A 21,779-nucleotide genomic window follows, 5' to 3' on the forward strand; every position below is an offset into this window, starting at 1 on the left:
ATCAGTATTTTTCTCAATAAACCATAACTGTAGACGGTTTGGTCTGGAATCATTTTTATTATGCCTCCGCCAACGAAGTGGCCGGAGGCATTATGTTTTCGGGTCGTCCGTACGTCCGTCCGTCCGTCCGTCCGTCCGTCCGTCCGTCCGTCCGTCCGTACGTCCGTCCGTCCCGTTTTGTTTTTGTCGATATCTCAAGAACGATGTGGTGGTTTTGCATCAAACTTGGTATGAGGGTATATCCTGGGGGGATGATACTTTGTTTGGATTTTAGGGTCACGGGGTCAAAGGTCAAAGGTCACAGGTTATTTTGTGAAAAAAAAGGTTGAAAATTCATGTTTTTCTCCATATCTCGCAAATGGTTCAAGGTATCTTCATGGAACTTAGTATATATGCTTGTTCCAATGGGCAGTGATTATCTAGGGAAGTTGGGGTCATGGTTTTAAGGTCAGGGGGGTCAAAGGTCAAGGTCAACTTCTCAAAATATCACTACTTTCCTTATATTTATGCAATGCCTGAAGTTTTTTTTTTTTGTTTTTTTTTTAACTTGATGTATGCATGTAATACCCAATATATATTCTGTGGGAAGTTTCTTGCCAAAAGGTCAAAGGTCAAAGGTCAAATGAAAGTGCTGAATTGCACTTTTTCCTCCATATCTCAAAAGTAACTCAAGGTATCATCATGAAACTTACATATTTATGCATGTTCAACCTAACAGTGATTCTTTTTGGAACTGTGAGGTCAAAGGTCAAAGGCCAGGTTTAGATAATGCTATTTTCCCATTTGATACTGAAATTATACTTTTTCTCAATACCTTGAAAATTACTCAATGCATAAACTTATAAAAGAGTCAAAAGCCAAGTAAAAATCCCCAAATACCTGCACTCTGACATTTAATCATTCGTCCAATTGAACCTAGTTCTAGGAAAGTGAACATTCAACACATTTGTGGCAAACCTGTCATTTTAATATTTTGCCAATTTTGTGAAACTGTCATCACACATTGTCAAGACATTGTACTATAGACCTATTAGGAGACCCATGCATTATGGCGGAGGCATATCAGTCGCTGTAGCGATATATCTAGTTATAACTATTGTTCACATTATGCATATTTAACAATACTTAACATTGATTACACGGATTCAATTTTTTACAGTGGTTGTTTCTATCCCTAACTCAGATTTTAGAATTATTTTAAAGCACTAATGCTGGGTTTTTGTTTCATCTGCAAATGGTAAATTATACCTTTAATATTGAGGAAAGGAAAAGATGGCGGCAACTCAACAACACGTCACACATATCCTCAGTGACACCAAACAAATCACCACTAAACTTTCTTGGAGAAACAGTAACTGAACTTTATTCTTCTCCTTGAACGCCATAGTCAGTCTGAAAAGTCTCGAAACTTTCTGCCCCCATGTGGGCTGAACATATTACACTTGATTTACATAAGTGCATATTCATGACACGCTGTTCCAGGTTGAAATTAGATTGATCATGCAATCTTTCTGTAAAACCCCAACCTGTTCTGCAAATATGAATACTGCCTACTGTGTGCCGTGTATACACTTGTAGCTTTAGGTATAACCTCACTGTGTATGTGCCTCTCTATCTGTTTCTCCATGTAGAATGTCAGTGAGGACCTAATGGCCCAGGCAGAAGAACTGATCCGCATTCAAGGGGAGATTGTGGAACCCATGCAGGCTGACGTGGTAAGAGTTGCTTAAGACTCTGGACTGGAGAGAACTGTGGAGGAGTTCTGGAATCCATCTGTCTCTTCTCTTCTCGCGTTCTTTTTCATTTCCAGTCATTTGAAATGAAATACCATTACTGTTTACCTCAAAACCAAACATTTGGGATGTCTTTATGGCAGTATTTCAATGTAATGAAACCCCACCTACAACAGGCTGTGGGAACCAATAGGAATAGCTGTTCTATTTCCTCACAGCCAATTAGAGTGCCTCATAGAGCAAGCCAGGGGAAGCAATTTGCATCCATATGTCTGCATACGTGCGTGCTTGCTAAATGTATTCATTGTCAGAATTCTAATGTTTTATGAGAGATGGAACAGTACAGTTAATACACGATTTGACTCAAGATGGATTGCTGGATGCAGATTATCAATGTCTTTCTCTTAGCCTTCCCATATCTTGAACACACACATCTCTATTACTGTATCTCATATACCTTGAATACTGGAGTTAATTGGGAGTAATGTAAGTATCTTTTTTTGCACCATTTACAAATCAAAGAGTACAGGTCTTAGTTTTAAAATATTGTATCAATTACCACTTTGGTCATGTGTTCTAGAAGCCCATACAGATTTTCCCTGAGTAGGCCACTCAAGACTACAATCTCGTACAATCTCTTTAACCTCAATGCTTTTCAGGCTCTATATTGAAATTGGCATGATGTGTTCTTACATCAGTAGATCATAATCAAATCTTGTGTCATGTATCTTTGTCATTTAGCTGCAAGGAGGGTTTGACACAAGTCACAGTGGATTGAATGGTGTGAAGAAAGAGGATTTTTGTGTCCATTGAAAGACATTTACCGCTAAAAGAAAAGAGAGAGGACAAAACCTGTAACTGTAACACATACAGTTCGACCTCGATTATCCGGCCTCCTTTTATCTGGAAATCTCTATTATGCGGATGCGTTCATGCAGTGAAAGACTTTTTTTTTTCATCCAAAAATTGAGAAGAAACAGTGACTTTAAACTCAATTAAAATTTCTACAAAACTCGCACGATTTACCTACAATATTCCCGACAGAACTAACATAAATTCACACCACATTATCATCGTAAAAGTAAGGGACTACAATTTTGCGCAGGCTAGCATAGATTACACCACCATTGCAGGGTACGCTACCGGCCTAGCTGCCAGTGCACTGGGACGGCAGCTTGGACGGCAGCTATATACATTAACATTGTGTCTCCCATATCCGGCCAATTCGCTTATCCGGATGAGCGCCGGTCCCAACATGGCTGGATAATCGAGGTCGAACTGTATATGCCATGAAGTTTACAGACCAATCCTACCCATGCCCTATTTTCTCAGTCTTTTTGTCCTTTTATCTTTTGTTTTTCTTCCCATGTGTTATTGTGTTGCCCTGGCAATAAACCACTAGGCCCAGATTCAGAATAACCTTGTGGTGTTGCAAACGCTGGAGATGCAGTTGGACCGGGAGATAAACCGGACAGTTGTGGCCATCGGCGTTGCCGAGGGGGCACTGTCCGGCAATGCAACTTCAGACGCCATCGTCGGCATCAGCGTTGAGTATGCGGAGAGGCTCCTGGGATATGCCGATCAGTTTTACTTGGAAATTCAGGACCAGGTGAGATATGGAGGGCAGACTTGCTGCAGAAAAGAGGAAAGCTCGTTCCAGAGCGTGACGAGTGATTGTATGGCCAGGAATTTTTGTCCCGTGCATGAAGACAAGGCTTTCAAACTCTTTTGCCTGGCAGTCATTCCATGCAGGCCAAAATTAGAACATGGCCTAGATGTTGCTATAGTCCTTAATATCCTGTAGTACTTATGTGGGGGGAGACATACTTTGGGTCAAATTTTGTTGAGCGTTATTACGAACCATTTCACCATTGTTAAGTGGCTCTCTGCATATCCTGTACATGTTTAGCCCAGTGCTTCAGAGACACTTTACCACCCAACCACTGTACCACCTTTTCCACTAAAAAGTTTGGTAATGAATGTGATACACATATAGAAAATGAAAAGAAGGTTTAGTTAATATAAAAAAAAACTTGTTTGAAATATTATAGATTGATAAGAAATATTTTATAGGTATTGCAAGTATGCGAACATTGCTGCCAAGTGTGATACCATTGTGTCACATTGCACCATAAAGGCCCGAATTCACGAAGGTGGTACAAATGAAACCATGGTTTAAACCATGGACAAAATCTATGGAGCGCCAAGTGTCGCATGGAATATTTCGTTACGAAATCAGTCATTTCGTCAATGAAATGATGATTTTGTAACGAAATGACGTTTGGTAACTAAATGAACACTTTGTCCACGAAATGATAATTTCGTTAACGAAGCGGTCATTTTGTCGACGAAATGACCAATTTCGTAACGAAATATTCCGTGCGACACTTGGCACTCTACAGTTTTTGTCCATGGTTTAAACCATGGTTTCATTTGTACCACCTTCGTGAATTCGGGCCAAAGTGTTGAAGTAAGAGTGCAATTTGTGTTTCTTTTGAAAGTCTGCTACCCTGACCATTCTACTGTCTCTTGACCAGATAGTGTGTATTTTCTCTGTCTTTACAGGTGACGTCGGAGTTTGCTCAGTGCAAGATATTGTCATCGTTGTATGCATATGCCGTCCAGTCATCTTGTGATTATTCCATTGCCTCAGTGGTAAGAGTGAAGTCTCTTCTATACCCACTGCAATAATGATAAGAGTGGCTACTAAAAAAGTGTTCAGGTGCATGCACCTACTGGCACTCAAATGTACAGTGTCTGATTATATAACCCATTTGTCAATAAAGAGTTTGAATTGATTCAGGGTCATACTTCTGAGAATGAAGACAAAAGACGCAAGATATTTGTATCTGTGTATTAGATATGATAGTTATGTTAGAGTTTGCTAATGTTCTTGTTGTCCACTCTACACTCAGAAATCAGGAAATTCTGTAAGATTTGTGCCTTTTCGTTACATACATCCTCGCTGACAAAGATAGATGTGATATTGCCACAGCATCAATAGCATTTTCAATCAGTGGTGCAGTGATTTCACATATAATTCAGAGAAAATCTAAGGAATTAGTTTTCCCCGCTGAAGGTGAGAAACATGTCATTGAACATTTTGGATTGCTCTCCAAGATTTCCATGAAGATGTGATATACTAGCAGTAAGTGGATCATCCAGTCTCTTTGGTCAAGAGCTGTGCCTTGCTCTTTCCTTTGCCAGATATTCGATATCAAATCACCGACGATGGCCGCTGAAAACATGCTATCACACAAATGTAGGAAGAGTTTGTGCACTAAGTAGCTCAGATTTATGCAGCCATGTGTGGAGTGTTCGTGTTTGTTACGTGGGCAACCATAGCATTAGTATAGACTTTGCATGTACAACATGCTATCTACTTTACGTCGATATGGACATGAATGTGGGTCTTGAACGGCCAGACTAACACCAGCACCAAACTTGAAATGACAAAGGGTATAATCCCAAGGGGCTAGAGTTAGCCAATAGGAAAAGCACATAAATCCCCAACACAAGTGGCGGAACTCAGTTCAGCAGACAATATTCAACACCGAGCCCAACACCAACTACCAGAAATAAGTCATAATTTTGAGGTCAACCTCCTAACACCGTCCGATTTCAAGTTAAGTTTTATCGCTGGTGCTAGTGCTGAGATAGCACTAGCACTAGCACAAGCACCGAACTTGAAATCACCCATTGTGTGCACTCACAGCAGCGGCTTTTTGATCTGATCTCCCTCCCTCTCTCTTCCTAGAACACACTCTGGTTCACAGTGGGCTGGTGCGTCTTCTTCTACGTGCCCTCCATCATCTTCGCCGTCAAGCTGGCCAAGTACTACCGCATTATGGACGAGGAGGCGCCCTACCGCGCCCCCAAGAAGTCCAAGCAGAAGAAGCAGCAGCGGCGGCAGCAAGACTCGGACGAGGAGGTGGCTCTGGAAAACATCGAGATCGGGCCAGGTAAGGCACCGACGATGACGCGGCACCACCATCATTTCATCTTCAGCACTTTCATGTTTGCCTTCACCTCATGTGCATTTGCACAAATTCACTGGAAGGGACTAGTAAAGGGCAAATACAAGAGATACTGTATATGCCATATATTTTATAGCGAGTGTAATTTTTGCACGAATCAAGACTTCCAACAGTTTTGTAAAGTGGTTGAATTTGCAGTGGAGGAGTAAAGCAGTGGATGGAGAAATTGGGAAGTGCGGGTATCCATTCAACACAGTAGGCGCACCAAGAATTGGGCCTACTGAAGTGTATTATCACGCACCTTGTTCTCAGACTGCATACTGCCAACAATGTACTAGTTTATGTACTTGTGCATGTTGTATTCATGTTGGGATCAGTTGATATATGCTGTTTAATTCGTGAGTAGCATCTGACTCGCGAAATTCGCGGAAAACCCCACCTAATATATGGCATATACGTTGTACAGTGTATGTTCCACTGTGAGGAAGAACATATTTGGAAGGGTCCATACATGTTAAACAGACAGGTGCCCATCACATCACTTGCCAAACTGTGTGTTTCTGTTGCCCACCTGGGCAAGAGGGCTAGTATGTTTGTAGGACCATGTCAAAGCTCTTCTATATGATATGAGTTCTTGAGTAATATGCAGAGCTGCCAGTCAGTGATTTTTTCCCCTTTTTTGTTGTTGTTGTCTCTATCTAAGAGAAGAAGATACAGTTTTATTTTGAAAAAATATGTGTGTGTTTTTTTTTGTGTGTGTGTCTGGGTGTGTCTTCACACTGAAATTGGTTATGTGAAGCATTCTTCCAGATAGCACTTAAAAAAGAAAAAAGATTTCTCTTTACCTTTTTCAAGTATCCCCCCCCCCCACAACCGTTAAATATGCCCCAGCATCTGGTGGTATGTTAATCTGCTTCAAGAAAAAAAATTAAATAAAATGAAATATAAAATATATCCTCTTTCAACACAAACATAATTATAAGAAGTATAATAGTTTTGTTTTGTTATTATTAGATTTTTTTTTTCTCCAAATGGTAATTTGACACATTGGTAAAAGTTAACTGCAGGAAACAGACAGAGTAGACCTATTGGTGAAAAAAACATAAAAGAAAACTTATGTAATGGAACATGTGGATCCTTTTAGATTTACTGCCAGTAGCACCCACTGAGCTGTGAATCGTTGAATTTTAAGTAGCAGGCATTTTCTTTTTTTGTTTTTCTGAAGAAAATTTTCCCAGACACGCCCCTTCATTCATTCTTCTTTTAACTTTTTCCCTGCACAAACTCACCAGCAAGGCCTATAGGTGTATGTGTCTTTGCATGTTTCCATTTCCGTACAAAAAAAAGGCATAATACTCTGTGACACCACAGCATTTTAATACCCTTTTACTCCTCACCCAACACAATTGCATGTTGTCTAAATAAGGCTTGCACACATCTATGTTTGTTGCATTGAGTTTTATGCCTTTCTGTTTTGAAAATTGAAATCAAATATGGCTATCTGGATATTGTTAAGTTTACATGCATGGCAGTTTGTGTGTTTGACGACATCAGTCCCATACATATGCTATAAATCTATGCATTCATGAAGATTTTGATTGATCTCCCAAAATACTAAATCCTGGAGTACAGAAAAGCAGCAGTGCATCCTTGCAGTACTGAAACGAACTGAAACTCAAACTCTCCTGCTTTTGGCAGGGGATCTCCCACTTAGAGGCCATTTTCTCAAAATCTTTTTCTCCTGCTTGAGTTTAAAGTTCTCCCACTTAAGCTGTGTGTCTCCCACTCAAAATGTATTTCTCCAGCTTAAAATTTAGCCTCCTCCCTTCCAACTTTAGTTTTGTCATGTGTGTTCAAAAATAAGGCTAAGATAGCACCAGAGAGAGCATCTATAAGCCTTGAGCTTGGAGGACCCTTCAAGCAGGCCCTGGACCCCAGCCGCAAGGGACGTCACACTTTAATAGCACTCATGATGTGCGCAACATGTAAATGATATTGTGTGCATATTCGCGTGATCATCAGAGTCTCCAGTTTGATAGCGGTCTCAGGCGAGAGAACCGCCTGTTGGAAAGATGCCTGGGGTTGTGTTTTCTGAATGTTGCCTTGTTTTCCTTTGTAGTCAATGAAAATATTTTGCCATGTGTTCAGCAAAAGATGCCGTTTTGAAAAAAGCAATGTTACAATTCTCTTTTCTTTAAAAGCACTGTTATGGAGAAAGCACTGTTACAATTCTCTCTCTTCTCTGCAAATCTTTTAACATTGTCAATTCCTGGGATTAATTTTGCTCCTGTAATTATCCTCTTATCTTCATCAAATCAGCATTTCTGAATATTCCTTCATGTATCCTATCTTGAAGAAAGACTGACATTAAAACAGTCAACTTCATAGAATCTGCAAAAAATGTCAGCCAAACAATAGATAAAAAAGATATTTATATACATCTAGGGTAGGGACACCGGACAGAGAAAGCAAAGGGATGGGTTAGAAGTCAAGGGCAGAGAGCCCACAAATAAAGGAGGGAGATTAAAGGAAGAGGGTGGGCAAACAACAGGCTGAGATGGGTCAGTGATGATCCCAAGGATCATAGGGGACAACCAGGTGAAGGATGAAGATGAATTGGGAGGCAATATCAAACAAGATACGGAACAACGGAGGGATTGGAAAAGAGTGAAATAGCAACTACAGCAAGGGCTGTTCTCATCCAGCAATGGCTGCACCATAACTTTAAAAGATGCACAACTTTTGAATGGCTTGTCCAATCTTTATCAAACTTTGAGAGTGTCATCAATGTTTTCACTCAGTGCACATGCATACATCCCTTCTAATTAATGGTGTTCATGCATTGAATAAACATGTACTGCTCGTGTTTATTCATTTATTTATCTACTTGTAAATTTTAGTGGTACTTAGTGGCACATTGTTTTGCATATTTCACTCAGTCTTGAACTTTCTAGTCTGCTCCCTGCTATGTTTCTGTAATTACTTTGTCCATGAAAACGCTGAAAGTTTTTGTTCTTCTTTATTACAGTTCTGTTATCTTGCCGTAAAAAAAGAAGAAGAAAAGATTGCACTTTTCTTTCTGTACTTCTGCATTTAATCTTGATCTAAATAGAACTAAGCGGACCTAAATGTGGGTGCATATAATTGTAGCAGTATTCAAAATGTTTTTGTGCTCTGATCACTTTTTTTTTATAGTGTGCTATGAAATAAGACATAAAAGGATATTTAAGCATTTTTGTTTTCATTCAGACTTGTGATGGAATGAACCAGCACAGGCAATGAATTAACAAATGTGACAGAAAGGAATTTATTTATTGTTTTTTTTGTGTGCCTCCTGAACATACAGTGTAATGTAATAATAGGGTGGTAATTCCCAGTTAAGCATATTAAGTAGCATCTTGTTAAAATCATAGCAGGAAAAATATCCTAGTATTGGCAATGAAAAGATAAAAATCAATTGTACGAGAGTATCTGTCACCTTACGAATTTGCACTTAACAGTTTTGAAAGCATTTTAAGTCTGTAAAAAAAAAAAAAAAAAAAGAATAGAAGACAGGCAAAAATCTGATTTACTTTTACAGGTTGATTCATGAGTGTATACCAGCTTTCATACATTCTTTCTGCCGAGTATGAAGATTAAGGACGAGCTTCCACAGTTGACTTTGGTTCTATTGTCATAAGAATTTAGAATTATGCCATAGCATTGATTAGCAGCTGTAGGTGTCTTTTTAAACCAATATGGAGTGTTTACTCACCACTTTCAGTGCAATAACATTAACAAGCCCCCAAATCACTGTTTCACCTAATTGTCTGTCACACAATGTTCAAAGTTTTGATAAAAGTGAGAACATCTGAATGCTTTTGTTGATCAAGAAGAGTCTATCTGTAGTGCAATGTTTTGCATGCAATTTGGTTGATATGTAAATTAGCCCCACATTCTGTAGAGACTTGCCTGATGCTAGCATTTTAGGCACAAAGAAATATAATATTTGAATTGCATTTTTAGCTGTGCAGGCTCAGATTTATCCAAGATGGATTACACAATCTACAAATTTCCAACAGCTATTTATTCATCTTTATAATCCAAAATTTATTTGGGCAGTGATATATCTTAGTCCCACATATTGTATTTAACCAGGCTGAAGGTACGGGTATAATTTATTATGGATGCAACATCCATGACATTCATCTTTTCAAAGTACAGAATGATGTAATCTGGAATGTAAGACTTCTTTCATCCTGCTGGAAATGGTTGAATGGTTCTACGCTCTATCTTCCTGCAGTTAACTTGTTCCATCCTCCCTGCCATTTCCCTCCTTTTTGGTGTTTTATTTGGTTATTCCTTCATTTCCCCATGTTCATGTCCTTTCCTGCATGTTTCCCCCACCCCCATTTCCCGTCACAGGTCCGCCTGATAATAGCCACTACCATCTACCCAATTACCAACAAGCAGTGGTACGTAGGTTGTGAGATTGTCGGGAAATCACTTTCATTATGATTCAATTTCTCTCCATTTTCTCATCTTATTTTTTTTCTTTTTTCTTTTTTTTTTTTGCATTTCATCATGTTTAATTCTTTTCATTTTTCAATCTTTTGGTTATCTTAGTGGGTTGCTTTGGGGTTATATTGTACAGTATTAATCCCAAACGTGTGCCCTAACAATAAATGCTCATCAGCCCCTTTTTATGGTTTCTTCATAACATGATGTTCTCTCTCTTGTAGAAGACATTTCATGCATACATAAATACATACATACACAGACAAATGTATATACACATACATAGTAATAAGTATATATACTCATGTATGTATACAGCTGTACATACATGCATACACACAAACATACAGATACATGTACATACATTCAAACATATTCTATATGTATGTGTGTCTTTGGTATTTCTGTCTAGCCATTCTTTTGTCCCAGTTTTTGTCAGTTCTGTTCATTTGTCAGTATTTTTGTATATTTCCTTCTCATATTCTCCATTTCTGATGTGTAATGAAAGAATCTTGCATCATATATGTAGCTGGAATTAGAGTCAAATAACAGTGTAACAGCCTTCCATATATTCCTAGTGAAAACTGTCTGCACATATATTTGGCGGCAGTTTCTGTGTTTTTATGCCTCCGCCACGAAGTGGTGCCGGAGGCATTATGTTTTCGGGTTGTCCGTCCTTCCATCCATCTGTCCTTCCGTCTGTCCGTCCTTTTGTCCATAATCAATTTTGTGGACAGCGTAACTAAAAAACTGTTTGAGGAATCTTAATGAAACTTGGCATGTATATGTATGAGTGGGCGAAGTTGTGCCTATCAACTTTTAGGTGCACATGCTCAAGGTCAGAGGTCAAAAGGTCAAGGTCAAATGCTCAAAATTTCACTGTTTCCCCCCATATCCATGCAATGCCTGAAGGTATTTTCTTGAAACTTTGTTTATATATGAACTACAAATAAAGATTCTCCAGAGAGATTCTTGGGTCATGAGGTTAAAGGTCAAGGGTCAAAGGTCAAGTCCAAAGGTTGAAATTTCACGTTTTTCTCCATATCTTGCAAATGGTACAAGTTATCTTTGTGGAACTTCGTATATATGCATGTACTGATGGGCAGTGATTATCTAGGGAAGTTGGGAGTCATGAGTCAAAGGTCAAAGGTCAAGGTCAGCCTGTCAAAGTGTCACTACTTCGCTCATATTTATGCAATGCCTGCAGGATTTTTTCTTGAAACTTGATATATGCATGTATTACCCAATAGATATTCTGTGGGAAGTTTCTTGCCAAAAGGTCAAAGGTCAAAAGGTCAAGTGAAAGTGCTAAACTTTACTTCTTCTTCCATATCTCAAAAGTAACTCAAGGTATCGTCATGAAACTTGTAACATACATTTATGCATGTTCTACCTAACAGTGATTCTCTTGTGAAATTTGAGGTCAAAGGTCAAGGGTCAAAGGCCAGGTTTAAATGGTAATATTTTACCATTTGATACTGAAATTACACTTTTTCCCCATACCTTGAAGATTACTAAATGCATAAACTTATAAAAGGGTCAAAAGCCAAGTAAAAATCCCCAATTCCCCAAATACCTGCACTGTGACAATTTAGTCATTCATTCAATTGAACCTAGTTCAAACAAAGTGAACATTCAGCACATTTGTGACAAACCTGTCATTTTAATATTTTGCCAATTATGTGAAACTGTCATCACACATTGTCAAGACATTGTACTATAGACCTATTAGAAGAACAATGTATTATGGCGGAGGCATACCAGTCGCCGTAGCGACATTTCTAGTTGGTTTTATTTTTGTTTTGTTTTTATTTTTATTTATTTTTGCATTTTTGCAGTTGCTAAATCATCATTTTTTTCTTCTTATCTCCTTGTTTATTATCTTTTTCTGTCAAGTAGGGTAGATTCTACAGAGCTCCAACCTTCAGTATTGCAATATTGATAAGAACGATAACAACCAAGGAAAACAAATCACTTTGAATTGTCTATTGGGGTTTGATATGCACAAATATACATGTACATGTAGAGGTGAAATGCAAAGGGACTATCTAATGATTATGCCTGCATCACTCTTGATACTTTGATAGTGCTAAAAAGCGGCAGTCTTAGAAACTGTTTTTGAAAACTAATCTTCTTGCGGTTCTTATCGTGGGATGGCACTAAAATGCACAATTTGACCTTATTGACAGACCTGTGGTGATTGTTTTTCCTAATATTTCCATCCATCTTTTTTTTTCTTTTTTTGGTCCTCTCTCCCACTCCCACCCCTTTTGAACTAAATGCTTTAACCTCAATGTACAGGGCTGGCGTGTATACGTAGTCACTGCTCCTTTGCCTCAAGGTCGCCTATTTCATATCGTGTCTAGGTTTTTCTTCAATGGTGAACGATATACTGGCATATGTGTACTTTATGATGCTTATAATCTAAAGCATTTTTATTTTTGTTGCCAAACTGTTTCTGCCTGCATTATGTGGCAGTTTGTCAAATGATATGATGATGATGAGAATAAAAGAAAAGATGATGATCATGATGGTGATAGTGACAATGAAAATGATTAGGATGATGACTTTATTCTAGTCCATCATCATGCCTATGGAATTTTTCACTTTGCTGTCCGCACTTGTCACATCTTTCTTCCCTCCAGGAACAGAGGATGTACGTCTGGTAGACAATGGGAGGCCTCACAGTATGATGGCGCAGCAAAACCCGCACTACGTGCAAGGTATGGGACTACACTGTTTTTCGTGTTCCATAGTGCCATGATAAATGTACAGTTTGACCTCGATTATCCATCTATCTCTTATCTGGACTTCTCTATCATCTGGACATGTTCTCACTGTGAAGATGAAACAAAAAAGAAGTTATTTCAGACTCAATTAAAACTCCTACAAAACTCACATGATTTGCCTATGACATTCCCAACAGAAATATGATATGAATTCAACATTAAAATGTTTCAATTTCTGTAAAAAAAAAAAAACCAAAAAAACAGACTGTCATTTTGATAAGTTCATGTAGATGTCACCACCTATTGCAGCTTACACTACCTACCCAGCTACCACAGGGTTGGTAGCTACATGTACATGATATGTACATAAGCATTGTTTCCCCCATATCTGGCCAAATCACTAATCCGAACTGCTGCCGGTCCCAACATGGTTGGATACAGAGGTCGGACTGTAGTCAATTGTACATTTGCTTTGATGTCAAGAAAAGCCTCGCATTTCCATGGGGATCTCACAAATGGAAAAAGACCAGAAAATGTGCATCATGAAAATCAGACCAATTCCATTGGCTTGTTTTGACACGGATGCATAGTGTTGGTTCTTGATCATTTGCAAAGATAAAAATGAAAGAAAATCAAACATTCTTCATGAATAGAGTTTTGATAATGGATGATTTTTTGAGAGAGCTTCGAGGATGACGTTTTCTTTCATTATTGAAATATCACAGTATTTTTTTTTCAAATTATCATATACATGTATACTTATATGCAGTATATTATTTATTCATCTATCGATATATCTATCTATTTATTTATCTGGCCATACTTTTGGTGATAAAGTATTTTCATCTGCTGCTTCCAAACTGGGAAATCAACTACCCTAAACTTTTTACATCCATCAATCCCTTAACGTCTCCAAAACACATCTAAAACTCATGTTTCATTAAAGAATTCCATTGTAAAGGGCAATGGAACATGTTCATGGAAAGCGCAATACCAGGTTTATAAATACATGTATTTCATTATCATTATAGTCATTATTATCTATCTCTTTCTTTTGTCTATATTTTATGTGTTTCTTCCTATCTCTTCATCTATCTACTTGTGTGACCATTTTTCCTTTCTTAATGTCTCTCCTGGTTTCACCATTGTCTCTTCTTTCTTGGTGCCTTTTTCCTTCTTTCTGTCCATCCTTCCTTTCCATCCTTCATTCTTTCCTTCATACCATCTCACAGACGAGCCCATCCTAGCCTACAATGACCTTGGGAGGCCCATGGCGCCACCGCCAGCCTACAACCCTGGTGAGCCTTTCAATATCCCTCCACACGATTACTACTTCTGATCAGCAAGCAACTCGAAGGCAATTTTTTTTTTTTTCAGTCATCTGTTTCCATATTCCCCCCCCCCCCCTCCCTTGGGGTAACGCCTCTACCCCAAAGGGTCCAGGAGACATTGTTTCTCTTCTTTCCTCCCCCCCCCCCCCCTTCCTCAAAATTCACATCTTCAAAGAATTCCAGTCACATGTAGCCCAGTTTTAAGAGCTTTGTGATGTCTAAGAAGTACATATATATGTAGATTTTGTGTGTGTGCTTGTGTGTGTGTGTGTGTGCTAGAGGCGCAGATTACGTAACATCTTCCATGTGTGTATGTATCTAGCCTCATCATCAGTCTGAGCTATTTTTTTTTGTTACCATCATCCACGTGTTTTAGTGACGTGAAAGACGTGTTCAGTCGCATTATTCATGAGTGCATCGTACCAAATCAAAAAAAAATTATATCCAGCACCTCATGCAAAGAAGTGTCTACATCTCACAGTTTGTAAGCATTGTTCATTCCTGTAGTGCATACATGTATGTGAAGTAGACAGGGAAATCAGCAACATCACAAACCCATACAGCCTTAGACAGATCATTGTAAATGTAGTCCTAATTCCATCGGGCTGGATTTCCATATAAACATCGCAAAGTGTGTCAAGTACGTAGCCATAGACTTGTATTTCTTTTTAGAAAACTCCTCTCCATGTTATACTCATCTCTGGGTCAGGATGACAGCCATCCCTTGTCTCATGAAAATTGAGATACCTTGCTGGATCAAGGAAAATCAAATTTGCTCTTTTTTTTTTTTTTTGAGGGGGGAGGGTTCATCTACAATGTATATCACATCCTCTGTACTGGAGGAAAATAAAATATAATGATGATGAAATTTATTGTGTGCTATTAAACTGAACATAAAGAGCAAATTAAACGGAGTGCAAAGGAAAAAAAATGAGGCATAGAAGTGCTTGTCATGTGACGGGAAGAAGCAAAGATGCAAGATGGAGGTCAAAACTTAGCAATGCCTTGAGGTTTGAGATGTAACTATCGTACCAAAGTCTGAAGAGGTGATTTCTTATTCTGGTAGTAATGGTCTCCTCACTTTTGTCATCGATTTTTGTTATGATTTGATGATTCGAGTGACGTCTAGTCACTCGGCTATTCCAAAGGGGTACACATTTTTTTTGGTGTTTGTGTGAACGAGACAGATAATCACTTGTGTAGTCAGAGAAGTACAGCGTATGTTTACATTGATGTAGTGATGCGCATGCACTTCTGCAATAGTGATGAATACTTATGGTTGACTCACTCTATATTGCACAATGTAAATACAGTAAGAGTATTTATATTTAAAACTTTTTTATTCATAATTCTGTTTTTAATGATAATGAATTCAACTCATGTTCTGCAAGTGCCATTTTGAAGTCATGCCGTGTGTTTTGCTTTTTTTTCGCTACCGTATGAATAAGTGGTATGTGATGGAACTGTTTCCTTATTTTGTATCGTAATTCACACACATGTAAAAGAATGATGGTCCAGTATGAGTATTGAAATGGGGGGGGGGGGGGGATGGTGACAAGTTAAGTGGGTATGTGCTGCAGGAAATTGGTATGTTTGAGCTCATTTGCTGATGAACTGAAAGAGCTTTCTACCCTGTATCTCTCAGCAGCAACCTGTGATGTACATTGTAAGATAAGAGAAATATTGGAATTGTCCTGTAATTTATCTTCTTACCAAGCAGAGCTGCAAAACAAACTTTGACGTGCTCGCTGGCTACTAAGAAAGTCAAGAAATTGCCATCCAAAAACTGTTGATGGCTCAAATGATTAGGTTGCTCGCTTTCAGGGTGGGGGACCAAAACAATTTGAGGCCGAGGATATTGCAAACAAGTTTAACTTTATACATGGAGATAAGTAAAGTGGTAGCTCATTTTTTCCTTCTGCCCTTCTTGGAGGGAGTATATAATGGAATGAATAGCATAATACTGCACACTTTTTCTGTTGTGCATTGAACATAATGGTATTATGATATTGCTGATCTACTGTTTTTTTTCTCTCTGTAGTCATGTGATATTTCTACAGATGAGTGGGATTATCTTATTGGTCACCACAGTGATCTGCTCAGTTTCTCATTCACTTCTTAACATGTGATTGCCTAATTGTTGCTGTTGTAGATATGTAGAGGTGTAGTTTTTTTTTTTTTTTTACAATGTATCTTTTGTAAATATTTATATGTATATGATGTTCTATGTGTGGTCTTCATAAAAGTGTACTCATATTTGTAATGTTTTGTGGGTGTTTTTTTTTTCCCGTAAACTCCCGAAAATATGAGAGTGGTAACTCAGATAACAGTGTTTTCCATATGTTCTCTAATCATTGAATTTTAACAGTGCTTTGATTATATTTTTATTTGTTTTAGACCTTTGATGATTACATAAGTGGAAGATTTTAAAGTGCTACATCAAGAATAAAAGATAGCATGAAACAAATGCATCTTGCCCACTCGTCTAATATACTTTTTTTTTTGGTCAAAAAGTATTTAATTGTCAAAATGAAAGTGTTTCTAAATGTTCTTGCCAAGTTGCAGTTACGAAAAAAGAAGGTATGTTTGAAATTTTTTTTTTTTTTTTGCTCACGTACATTCCTGAAAAAGACATAAAAGAGTGCCACTGAATGTGTGCCAAGCCATATTTCTCTTCTTCGATTTCATATTTCTGACATTGGATTGTGAGTGGCCACATTTACATTTGTGTTGTTCTGTTTTTCCTTTTTCTTTTCATCTCATTTTGCCAGTTCCCAAAAGCTTTAGAGTATATTGACGCAGACGGGGTAATTTCTTTCTGATTCACTTGCACTGCTGAAGAGTTTTCTCCCCAGTTTTTGTGTGTGAATGTCATCTTAGGTCATTTTCTTTTCTTTTTTTTTTTTTTTTACAAGATCTATCAAGAAAGCATAAAGTTTTATACTATCCTTTCTTTGTCATATCTTAATTCCTTGCAACTCTGTACATAAAGTGTTCCTTTTTACCACCTTTCATTCTGAGTGTTCCCAAATAATGCTTTAATATGACATGCTTCTAGAATGTCACCTGATCAAATTGAAATACATTAGATCTCATTGTGTGTCCACCTCAGAATTGTTATTGACACCCAAAAATGAGTAATTCTGTGTAATATCTCTGTTTCCATCCTGAAATTTACAAGTCATGTTACCATATAAGGGGATTATATACTGAGACAAGAGTCTTGAAACTTCTTTATGTCACATTCAAATGTCAAATTTGTGATGGACCTAGAAATGGTCATAACTTAACAAGTGTAGGTGCAGCTCTGTGCAATTTGTTAGATATTCATAGATATCATGGATAAGATTGATTTGGCCATTTTAAGGCCTCTGTTGTTTCCTGTCACCGAGATGGTAGTTACATTTTTGGATTTAAATTACAATGACAGAAATTTCTAGTGGACAAGTAACCATTCAAGTCTTGCTCCTCTTCTCTTCTCACTGACTTGGAATTGAATAACATCAGTCTATATCATATGTGTTAGTTTTGATTCAGTCTAACCCTAACAAGCTCCGAGTTTGACTCTAATGACATTCATTGCTCTCTAACGGATTCAGAGATAGAATCCAGCTTTCTAATCCATCATTAAGTTTGGCTGATAACCTTGCCTTCCAAAAAATTAAAAAAATCCCAGCAAGCTTAAATTAAGAATGTGAAAGACATATTTGACTAAAAATAAGGGAAATGTCATTGAGCAGTTTGTGCAGGAATGGTCTGTGGCACTCAGTACTCAATATTTCTTGATGGAGAGTGTAAAGATGTGACCAATTTGCTGAAAAATATTATGAAATCGTTGCCTTTTATGTCTCCATAGTTTTAATCATAAGGGACATATGTCATGGTAGAGAATATATCCAAAATATAAAGATTTCTGCTTTAACTTTGTAAGCCGTGGAGTAATTTGGAGCAGAAATAATCATCTTTTCTCTTGGATTTAGCAATTCTAATTCTTTTACTGTATTCTATATTGTAGAAGGATAAGCTGGAACTGTTGAAATTCTAGTTCAAATCTATGTAACCTGAAGAACTACAAGGTGTTACCGGGTTCAAAATAGATAACATCATTCAGTGATGTGGATGATTGCCTCTGGTTCCAATAGTGATAAAAGACGATAGGGCCTGTCATGATGGCAAGTGAAAGCCGTTGAGGTGTTTTGGTATCAGGGAAGATTATTTCAAAGGAGAACTCCTTTTTTTACACGCTTTAATAGCTAAAATGGATGGTTCGACATATCCATACAAAAAGCAAGCAAATGGTGATATCCATGATGATATTTACAGAGGATATTTACAGAGAACCACAAGATATCTTTGAAGTATCTAATAGGAATAAAAGAACAATTCTTCTGCTTAAACTAGTAACCGAGCATGTGGGCATCTAGCAACCACATATTCATGACTCGGCTGTCTAAAGATGCTCATGGCATTCAAGAAGTAAATGCAAAGATGGAAGAACAAAAGGCAGATGAATCTCAAACGGTTCCCCTGACACCAATTTCTGTTTGTGAATTGATATTAGAGTGAAATTTGGATGACATGCAAAGACAGGTGCAATAGGGTCTCATTTTGTTTTGATAGAAACTGGCGGCATGTTTCAGCCATCCATCTTAAAGGAGGCATAATCAGTGGAATATGCTATTGGGGAGTAGTTATGGGAATTCTGTCCAATATACTAGGAGTTGAGTACATGGTTCTCAAAAATTGTACATCATGGCATATATTATCCTGCATTTTGCAGCCAGGTGCAAGTTTGTGTAGCTGGGCTTCTCTGAGCGGATGCATTGACCAAAATCAGCCAAGTTGTCTTATCTTGTGGCAGCTTTCTATCCATTTAATTTATTCAAACATTTTGTGTTTGGTCTGCCGGGCTGTAGTGTGGGGGTCTGTGCTAGCTTTTCTTGCTAGTATCTTGTTTGATTTCCAAGCTCCTTTGTTGGCCTAACTGTAAGAAAGTGACTTTCGTATTGAAACGGAAATTGAATGGGTCACCTACTGCTTTATGTGTTTTCTGGTTTGACTAATTGTATGTTGAGCTAAATTCATCCCTTTTCTTCGACTGTTTTGATAGAGAAGATTTGAGTTTAACTGATCCCTGGAATTGCAGTGTGACATCATGTTTAATACGTGTTCTCCCTTTCTCTCTCTCTCTCTCTTTGCGAGGGGGTAGATAACCAAACTCTAACCAAGCATAGAATCCAGACATCAATATGATTGCCCTTTGAATATATTCAGACGCAAATAGAAACATCTTTTCAATATGTAATGCTTGCAGTATTGGCCATTCAAGAAATAGGTAGGATCCAATTTGCTTCACATCCTCCCATGTACCAGAAAATATGCTCACATATCCTGAATTTTACCTCCCTCTTGTTCATGTGACACTTTGAATGAACTTACAACTATTTCTATTCATGAATACAGAGCTCCATTTTAGGTTGAAATTGTCCATTTTAGGATTAAATTCATCCATAGATACCTGCACTCAGGTAACAAGTACTTTTGACTTCGTATATTTATATACATTTTATTTATTCCTTATAAGAGAGCAGAGTCATATGCAGTGAAGCTAGTAATTTTAGTAGCTAGATGCATTTGCATACTAACCCTTTTAACAAAATATTTGAAAAAAGACTGAAAGTGACGTGCAACAAGTCTACTCATGATAATCAGAGACCATGCCTACGCTGTAACTCCTATGCTTTTTTTTTTTTTTTTTTGCTATGGATTTTCCTAATGTAGCAACATTTACTGCATCTATGTATACGAATGCTAGTAGTATTAGAATTGTTACTAACATTATGGAAGGGCATTACGTCCACACATATTAAATTATACAATTCTGAATGCATCTCATAGATGTTTTTTTTTTTCCTCCCAGGAATGTACATTTATTCTGTGCTCGTTTTACTTCTTAACCATATCTGTGCTCTTCATCATTGAAAAATAACAAGCAAACAACATGATAATTTCTCGCTAATGTTGCAGCTTCAGAAGCAGATATACATGTGTGTTCAGCTTTTGTCGAAAATCAATCCCACCTCTCAATGTGAGTGATTAATGCAAAATTTTATGAGGAATGTGTAATTACTCAGTAACGAGTTGTGGTGCTTCAGTAGCGTTTTAATGAGGAATGTTGTCAGAGAAAAATTATCGTACATGGTCAGTACATAGGCACCTTTTACGAGTGATCACAATCGCGCAATTATTGTACAGCAACATGACTGCATCTTTGAGGCAGGGACTGTCAAATCAGAATGTGAATTCTGTTTAATTTATGTATTTCAGACCTTCAGATCAGATATATATCTTCTCAGTGAATATGAGCAAGTCAATCTTAATGTTTTATATGTTCAGCTCACAGTGTGCACTGACACAGTAATTTTTTTTTTTTTCAAGATTGGCAAATTTGGCAGATTTGATTGAAAATGTATCAGCAATGCATTTGATGAAGACAATTTTTAAGAAGAAAAGAAAGTAGAGAAAAATGTACATTTTTTAGTTGGTTGTTTGTCCTGTAGCAGAGAAGAAAATGAGAAAAATAGTTTCTGACCACTTTCACAAATACTGGTACACAAGAAAGCTACACAAATACTTATTACTTCAGAAAACTTATGCTTCAATTTTGTAAGTTTCGTTTGAAATCAGTCTAATCGTAAAATTGGAAATGAAAAGTACTTGAGCAGCTTTTAAATGTATGTGCAGTATGTCCTACATGCCTTCTATTTAATGGAATGGATTTGCATTGATTTAGGAGATGTATTCCTGTTCAATACTCAAGAAGGCCATAGGAAGATTGAAGGTAGCAGAAGTGACAGCAGAATTATGCATACTATGTTGAATAACTTAACAAATCTTGCATTGTCTAGATAGTGACAGTTATGGTGGATCCTTTAAACTGGAACCGACAGGATTGTTTATAGGTGGGACTGTATACACGGTCATCATGCATAGTGAGGTGAAAGCATAGGGTATGGAATTAAGGACAGCGTATGTTGATGCCTTCTTTCAGTCTGTAGTAGCTCTGCAGTTTCCATGACAACAGAAAGATTTGCATAGATTCAACATCCATGTATGGTAGTTGTGAAGTAATGTGTGGATTGGAGAGGGATAATAATCTGTAGCTAGATGGATATGAAGTGACTTAACATTGCAAACAACCTCTCCACATCTTTTCATGGTGACATCATATGTGTTATGAAAAAGGAAAATAATAAAGAATAAGAAATAGAAACCAAACCCAGGAACAAGCACACATGACAGCATAGATTTATACAAAGAAACCTCCTGTTGTCAGCAAATAGTGCCTGTTCCCACTGCTGGATGTAAATTTACCAATTCTTTGCTATTTGTGACTACATAGCATGTGGAAGGAATGTCATACAGTTATCACAGTCTTGTTAGAGGCAGTGCTGTAAATGTAGTTTTATGTCAGATATGGATGAACCTCGGAGAAATATTACTTTTATGCGT

At 37.6% G+C, this 21,779-nt stretch overlaps 1 protein-coding gene across 1 annotated transcript in view; it reads left to right on the forward strand.

The window, feature by feature from the left end:
• Positions 1 to 21,779, forward strand: part of LOC140241964 (prominin-1-A-like) — a 104,319-nt gene that overhangs the window by 70,826 nt on the left and 11,714 nt on the right. Inside the window, exons 16-21 of the mRNA XM_072321710.1 lie at positions 1,632 to 1,715; positions 3,136 to 3,342; positions 4,299 to 4,388; positions 5,491 to 5,740; positions 12,853 to 12,930; positions 14,169 to 14,234. Coding sequence (XP_072177811.1) covers positions 1,632 to 1,715; positions 3,136 to 3,342; positions 4,299 to 4,388; positions 5,491 to 5,740; positions 12,853 to 12,930; positions 14,169 to 14,234 — 775 coding nt within the window. The remainder of the gene's footprint in view (positions 1 to 1,631; positions 1,716 to 3,135; positions 3,343 to 4,298; positions 4,389 to 5,490; positions 5,741 to 12,852; positions 12,931 to 14,168; positions 14,235 to 21,779) is intronic.

This window comes from Diadema setosum, chromosome 18 (genome assembly GCF_964275005.1).
Source record: "Diadema setosum chromosome 18, eeDiaSeto1, whole genome shotgun sequence".
Taxonomy (NCBI): Eukaryota; Metazoa; Echinodermata; class Echinoidea; order Diadematoida; family Diadematidae; genus Diadema; species Diadema setosum.